Below are 8,455 nucleotides of genomic sequence, written 5' to 3' on the forward strand. Positions count from 1 at the left end.
TTTGTATTCATCTTATGTGAAAAATTTCCTATGCACGTTCTTCCATTCGCACCTAGCTAAGAATTCAAATATTCCTTGATATATCCAACTCCGACGTTCACAGGAGTTCACTTTATATGATCATGCCGTCATACACGTCTTAGATTGTGATAAATTCACGTGAAATAAAAAATGTTGATCTTCTATAACATTTAATAATACTTGCATTTCCTTCAAACTTCCCATAATTTTATATTATATTATTATTTATAGTGGTTCCAAATTTAACTTCTGGGTTACGCAAAGGAGGGGGGCTAAATTTCTAAAATATGGTAATATCCTATTATTAGCAGTATCAAAATGAACTTAGATTTTGTATAAATGCAACATTGTAATTTTCTTCCGATTTTTCGGTTAGATAGGTTCTGAGAACGGGACCTGTTACACTATCCTTTACATTTTGAAAATGTTTCACCTAATATCAAGAATACGATCAGTTTCGAGAAGAAGTAACCGAGCCCTTTGATTTGATGCCCTACATGACCATATTCTGTGAAAAAAAGTTTTACGCCCTCGTTTCACATGTTTGGGGAGCCCCCTTTTAAACTCAACACCAACAACACCAAATGGCGCCACTTGCTGTATGCTAACTTGTCGAAGTTGTTTTTCAAATTAATTTTGTACTGATTGACACTGTTTTTATGTTAGCAGGAATATTGTTTCTTACGTTAATGCAATCGATATTAACCCCTATTTATTATGTAAGATAGCTTTTTATTTACTTTGAAAAAACGGAATTGTTAATGAAAGGGAACAGCAAGCCCCGCGTAGATTCTCCATAGACTTTGCAAGGCGTTACATCTTAAACAATGAATAGTTTTAGAAAAAAAGTACCATTCACGGATGGAATCAAAAACTGATTTCTTCGGAAATGATAACCAAGCAAATGTCTGGCAAAAACCGAGCATAGCAATGCAATCGAAAAATCTTCCAATTGTAAAGTATTATAGGGGCCATCTTATGATTTGGGGACTCTAGCAGCCAGTGGGTTTTTCGTTTCGCTTCTATTTAAGGTATGAAGAAAAGAGCCTGCTAGAACAAAATCTCCATCCTTGTGAGGAGAGTTTCGGTCCTGGAGAGCACTGAATTCCCTAAGATGACTGCACGCATTGTGAAGGGCTGATAAGGAAGCTTTAGATGCAATCGCCTGATCTTACTCCAATTGGAACTTTTGAAGCATAAAATTGCAAAGCAAAGAGTGAGCCGCAAGTAATCTCTTATCTTTAATCCCATCAAGAGAAACTGAATGTCTAGTTTCCTCGATATCACTATGATTACCATTGCCATTGATGCTAACGGAAGAGCAAAGTAATATTGACATATTATTTCTTTCAATATTTTTACACTATCCACGTACAAACACTTTTGTCCTAAATCAAATATCGTTATTTTTGAATTTTCGAGACATTATGGATAAAAAATAAATTCTGTTTCATCATCATCTAGGTATATGCCTGCCTTAATAAAGAACTCTAGACATCCCGGTTTTGCGCCGAGGTCCACCAATTCAATATCCCTAACAGCTGTCTGGCGTCCTGTCCTATGCCATCCCTCCATCTTAGGCAGGGTCTGCCTCGTCTTCTTTTTCTACCATAGATATCGCCCTTATAGACTTTCCGAGCTGGATCATCCTCATCCATACGTGTTAAGTGACCCGCCCACCGTAACCTATTGAGCCAGATTTTATCCATAATCTGACGGTCATGGTATTACTTATAGATCTCGTCGTTATGTAGGCTACGGAATCGTCCATCCTCATGTAGGGGGCCAAAAATTCTTCGGAGGATTCTTCTCTCGAACGCGACCAAGAGTTTGCAATTTTTCTAAGTAAGAACCCAAGTTTCCGAGGAATACATGAGGAATGGCAAGATCATAGTCTTGTACAGTAAGAGCTTTGACCCTATGGTGAGACGTTTCGAGCGGAACAGTTTTTGCAAGCTGAAATATGCTCTGTTGGTTGCCAACAACCTTGCGCGGATTTCAGAGAGAACGGAGAATAGAGCTTGACAATTTTGCTGCTCGATTGGTGACTTCGAAGCAATGGGTGTCGAAGCAGAGCATATTGTCGAAGGTGACCCTGAGGTTTTGAGTGGAATTCTGATATGATAAAGAATGTCCGTTAAGAGAGTGAGGATTTATACTACCCTTTATACTACTTAAGCTTTGTCCGGATATCTGAGTGGTTAGAGTACAAGGCTGTCGTACGGAAGGTCACGGTTCAAATCTCACTGGTGGCAGCGGAATTTGTATCGTCTTGAATGAAGTGCTCTCATACTTCAAGGCCCTGATCCAATATGGATTGTTGCGCCAACGATTATTATATTATTATTTATACTACAGCCTATATTACTGCAATTTCATGATTCTAGGATAAATTTTAAAAGGGTTTCGCAGCAAAATACTAGAAATTATAGTAATATACGCAAACAAATGAACGACTAAGAATTTGGGTTCTGGAATGCTAGATCACTAAATATGCATAGTGCTGCCAAACAATTATTCCAACAGGCAAGCAAGTATAAGGTCAGGGTTCTAGCAGACCAGGAAACGAATTGGAATGGTTGCGGGATAAGCGACATGAAGTTGCACACAATTTTCAAAAGTGACAAGCTATCATAGTAACGTGAGTTTGAAATAACGTTCATCGTGTATAGGGACTTCAAAGCAAAAGCTGCCGACTTCAAATCTATGCACGAAAGATTATGTGCGCTTCACATCAAAGCAAAGTTTTTTAATATATGACTTGTCAACATACACGCCCCAACCGAAGAAAAATATTACGAAGCAATTCTACGATAGCTTAGAAAGACTATATGACTCAGTGGCTCGACATTGTTCGGTAATTTCAAGGTCAAGGAACTAGGAAACATATAGAGGAACAAGCGGGGCACAGTCTCCATGATATATCAAATGACAACCATGAACCATTGACCTTGCAAGTAGCAGAAATTGAATTATCAAATCGACATGCTTCCCACACAAGCGCACAAAAGGACATGGGCCTCCCCAGGTGGCATTACCTTCAACCAGACAGACGACGTTCTTATCAACAAAAGATGGTCATCCAACATCCCCGACGTGAGATCATTTCGAGGGACACAACATGGTACTTTTTACGTTTACAGATTCCGAATTTCAAAGCTAACCATTTCGAAAATTTGAAGCGGCCTCTGCAACCCTCGGGGTCACCAAGCCGGGTAAGCGGTACATCAACCGAGATACTTGGCTTTGGAATGATAATATTGAAATGAAGGTACGTGAAAAAAAAACGCCTCTACCACAAATTTCTCGACGATAAAACGCCTGCAAATTAGCAAATTTATAAGAATGCCAATCGGAAAGCAAAGAAAGCGGTCGCTGTCACCCGAGCGAGCCATTACAAAAATCTTTACGATAAACTGAACATTCGGGAGGCGAAAGAGATCTGCATCGACTTGCCAAAAGCCGAAAATAACGCACACAGGATATCGTACACTTCTGTTGCGTTAATGGCAAGAACGGTGCTTTGCTCTCCAGCCGTCGAGTCCCGACGGATAGACGGTAAGAATATTTCGAGCAAATTTCAACTGAAGAATTTGCTCAACCTCCACCTCCACAATCATTGCCGACATTTAGAACAGTTTCAACTGTCAGCGCAACTGAAGACAAGGAAGCAATAAAACGAATGACTACACCGCATCTGAGCTCTGGAAAGCGAAGAGCTGGGACCTAGCGCTGTGGCTCAATGAATTGTTTAGTCGGGTTAGTCAGGAAAGTAGAACAACATCTGACTGGCAAGAAAGTACCACAGTTCCAATGTTGAAAAGGAAAGGTAGTCCATGTTCAAATTACCTTCCGGTCCGGTTACTTTCCCAAACTATGAAGATTTTGAATGCATTCTTGACAACCATATTGGCGAAATCGTTGAAATAACCGTGAATCAAGCCGGATTTGTCAAGAACTATGGAACTACTGACGCAATATACACTGCGCGGTACTCATGGAAAAACACCGTGAGAAGCATCGCCCTCTTTACATTGCATTTCTGGATCTGGAGAAAGCGTTTGACTGTGCGCCATACGAACTCATCTGATATACTCCACACTTAGTATCAGAAGAACTCGTGCGCTGGGTTCAATTCCTCTACCACGATCCAAAAAGTAAAGTTGGAATTGTGGCGGATGTAACAAAGCCGCTTCGTGTCCTCGTTGGTGTTCATCAAGAGAGCGCCCTCTCACCACTACTCTTTGCCGTTGATATGGACACTGTCACACGGGGCATCCAACGTCCACGTATTAACGCAACCTGGATAAAGTGGCGTTCCACAACTGGTGTTCTTTGTAATCGACGTGAAACGTTCGTTATCAAATCTAAAATTTACCGCAATATCGTCCGTCCTATCGCTCTCTATGATTCTGAGTGTTGGCCGACTATAAGAGACAATGCGGTGATGGAGACGAAGATGTTACGTTGGACTAGTGGCGTAACACGTTTTAATCACATCCGAAATGAGGAAATCCGCGATCAATATGGGGTTGCCCCGATCGAGAGAGAGGCGTCTTCAATGGTATGGTTACGTAATTCACTTGCCAAGATTGGGCTGAACATCGAAGTCCATCGAAAGCGACCAACAGGCCAGCCGAAACAACAGTGATGCGCTGGATGGCGATTTAAAAGTCTCCCGATTGCACCCAGATCAGGCATTTGATAGAGCCAAATGGCGAAACCGATCACGATGTTCCGCCCCCGCTTGTGAACGAGACAAAGGCTGAAGAAAAAAGAGACTGAGCAAAACGGGAAATATGGACTGTTCTTCCTTTATGTGAAGTGCTGCTCAGATGAAGCATCCTTTCGTTTACTGGGTTAGCGGATATCATTTCAAATGTGATGAAGATTTTAAGAAGATTTAATTTTAAAAGTCTACAATAATATTCCCCTTGAATAGTTAAAAAGTTAAATGCGTGCCATCCAAAGCGACCCTATGCCAACCAGAGCCAACAAGATTCATTTTAAATTTATCCTTATTGGGAAATGAATGAAAAAATCGTTAAATGATTTTCAATTGCTGCTTTGACCGCTATTTGCTGAGATACATCATTTTACTTTCGACTTGCCACAAAAAGTGAAAATAATTAAAAACATTTTTTTGTCACATTCAATGTTTTTCGATGGAAACGAGCTCATATCCCAACAATCGGAAAATCCTTTCGAAAGCCAGGGAGAGATTTTTGACAAGTTCAACGACTTCCCCATTATCTTCGAAGCCCTAAATATGTTAATCGGGGCAGTTTCACTTCAAATGCAAGTGACACCCAGTCCAATGAGAGTTTAGAGCGAATCACACACCGCGACCAGCTGAGTCGCAACGACAATGAGTGAATGCGACTTGATAAGTTCTGATGACTAACGCAAAAATTGTTTTCATTATTTTTTATACAATTCCGTAGATTATCAACAGCCGCCGGGGCTTGGCTTCCCAAGATGAATCGAAATATAAAAAAAATCCCCCTCTTAAACCGTCCCACGGAAGCCGTCATTCGACACGGAGTGCACGTTACTTTTCCGCCTTCGGTTACAACAAATAAGCTGAGCAGGAAATGCAATTGTCACAGAAATAAGATTGCGACGTAATTACGGGGCCAAAGGGACACCTAAGGACAATTTGCTCGGGCCGCTCCAGCTCTGCTCAAATACGATAAAAATCGATATCACTCCGTGCGAGACATAAGGGTTCACTTGGTTGTCGATCGATCGGGCCTGGAATTAGCGACTTACCGTCTTTCAGCAGCTGCCGCATTTCCTTGGCTCGCTGAAAGTTGATCTCCTCGAGGAGCTGCTGGAGAGGTGTCTGTGACTTGAGGAAGGAGCCACTTGCCAACGCCATTGTGTCCTGGGCGCTGAGCCTTCCCTGAATCGTTTCTGGCTGCGTTCCGCGGAAAACCGGCAGCAACTCGGGGTTCGCCGCTCTATTCGCAATCCAGACTTCACTTGCTCACACGCGATCCACTTCACTTCTCGATGTACATTTCCTCCGAAATCCCGAACACTTTCGCTTTTCACGACATTGCACCAGACTCGATATCCTGGGAATTATGTCTTTCGCGAACTGAAGAGGCCGCGAGCCAGCACAACTGTCAAACGGGTTTTGCGCATGACAGCGTTGGAGTGACAGCGAAATCCAAAAACAAATCGAATCATGGATTCTGTCCGAACTAGATTCGTGTCTATGCTAGTCTAGCTGTCTGAGACATGAACCGCGGTACAACGACCTGGCCGCTGTACCCAAACGGCAGATTGTGTCAATTCACAATCTACGCCAACCTGATGAGACTTCGGTTATACGGATCATGTAAAACAAAACTTTATTAAAATCGGTTTACTGTCTGTTTATCTGTCTGTCCGTCACACGCATTTTTCTCGGAGACGGTTATCGCGATTGACACCAAATTTGGTAGAAAGGTCTGAACTTAGAACGCTCACGCATACAGTGAACTACATCTTTTTACGTTGAATTTAAGGGGGTCATCCGGTGTGAAGGCCGTTTTGGCTTTTTTTTTAAATTTTTTTGTGAGGAACTGGATAAAGATACAAATACGAATTTTTTATTTATTTATTAATATCTTGAGCGTACATAGTAATTTTTCCAGCCCGGTCGCATAGTTCGTTATTGAAATACAGAGCAATATATACACCCACCTCCAAACAAAGGTGTTTTTCCGCTGCCACGCTAGAGGGCGCTGTGATCATTTTAAAGAAAAAAAGTAAATAGCATTTTAACACACAGACTTAATTATAGTCCGCAAACTAGGATTATTAAAAAATATTAAAAGCTAAATTTTTGGTGCCGTGTCGAACGTTTTTTTTTTTTAATTTTGGTGTTTTTTCACGACTTCTTCAATGAATAAAAAAAACTACTGAATGAATCGCAATTATCCTAGTTTGCGGACCGTAGAAATATGTTCTGAATAAGTCGCGAAAATTTCAAAGAATTTCGTTGGATAGATTTTGGGCAATGGTGGCAGCCGATTTTCAACATGCGGTTTCGAAAAAAACGCATTTAAAAAGTAGAATGCGATTTTCAACCATAAAAATCTTAACTGACCATTAATTTGTTATACCTAGTCCATAAACCTTAGGTTTCTTCAAGAAACACATGTACAGCCTTGGCTTCAATTCTTGTCCTTTAAACGAAGTCATTCAAGCGTCATTCGGACCGATAAATACAAGCTTTATTACGCCAATCGACATTAATCTGGGATGTGACTTATCACGTGTTTAACACTATAATTTCCGAATGACTCCGAATATCAAAAAGTCACTTTGGCCATATATTCTACACTATATCTAGATACAATTGATGCCAAAAAAAAATTCGATTCCGCGAACCCGACACACGGGACGACCACCTTAAGGGGGGCGTCCCCATACATGGAAAAGGGGGTATAACTTTTTTTTCATCAAATATAGTCATGTGGAGTATCATAGTAAAGGTCTCGGTTAGTACTTTTCGAAGCCGGGCTTAGTTTTGACATTTGTTGAGAAGGTGGGGAGTGCGGGTGGTTGAAATTTATCATTTCTTTGAGGCCATTCTCAGAAATTACCAAACCGAAAAATCTGAAATAAATCAAGTCAAGAGGCTGCCACTATATGGTGCCTGGGTTCCCAAATACCTTCCATACCGATATCTGATCAAATAAAGTTAATAATAGTATATTACTATAATTTTTAATAATTTGCTGCAAAACCCCCCTTGAGTTCGTCCTAGTGTATAGAGCATGATTCTACCAAGTTTGGTACATCGCACTATTACTAACAAAGTTATAATACGTCAAACTTTTGCTTCTTTGAAAATTCATGACTATGAATGAAAGTGGATACTCTCACATAATATATGCATATATTACGTGCTACGTACTAAGAAATACACAAAACCTTTCGTACCTGAAGCGTCCAGCTTCCGGTTTCCCGACTTTTTTTAAATGTAACCTTAATCAATTTGTAACAGCTTTATAATTTTGAAATACCTGCAATTTCGTTCAGAGACGGCCCGGATTTTCTAATTTCACAGAGCATGAGTAAACTGTAGGTTCTATTCAAACCTGCAAAAAAAAAATCCGTTTGAAAAGGGAACAGAATAATCTGTACAAACTTAACCTCTCGCGTTGAAAGTTACATTTGAGAGTACAGATACCATCCTTTCAGCTCTGTTCGAAGAAAGTCTGGAATGCCAGAATGCGGCGTAGCTACTGTTGTCCACAACAAGGACGCTCGTCACAGACTTCAAATTAATCAAAGAAAGAATTGGTACGCTTCGAGGGAACTCTAAATTTTTCAACTTTTGATTAATCAGTATACATGTTTGGTCCTGATGTTTGTAAATAAATAGAAATTAGTCCTTTTCATATAGAATTGTATATTTGTTAGCAATAGATTATAT

The 8,455-nt window shown here is 40.4% G+C and overlaps 1 protein-coding gene across 2 annotated transcripts in view; it reads right to left on the reverse strand.

Annotated features, from left to right (window-relative positions):
• Nucleotides 1-6,162, reverse strand: part of LOC119654487 (uncharacterized protein KIAA0930 homolog) — a 30,846-nt gene extending 24,684 nt beyond the window's left edge. Inside the window, exon 1 of one of the 2 annotated variants that reach the window (XM_038059909.1) lies at nucleotides 5,794-6,162. In XM_038059909.1, the coding sequence (XP_037915837.1) occupies nucleotides 5,794-5,902 (109 nt within the window). In that variant the 5' untranslated portion in view covers nucleotides 5,903-6,162. The remainder of the gene's footprint in view (nucleotides 1-5,793) is intronic. The other variant, XM_038059910.1, reaches the window with a different exon arrangement.
• Nucleotides 6,163-8,455: the final 2,293 nt, after the last annotated feature.

This window comes from Hermetia illucens, chromosome 4 (genome assembly GCF_905115235.1).
Source record: "Hermetia illucens chromosome 4, iHerIll2.2.curated.20191125, whole genome shotgun sequence".
In the NCBI taxonomy this organism is placed as follows: domain Eukaryota; kingdom Metazoa; phylum Arthropoda; class Insecta; order Diptera; family Stratiomyidae; genus Hermetia; species Hermetia illucens.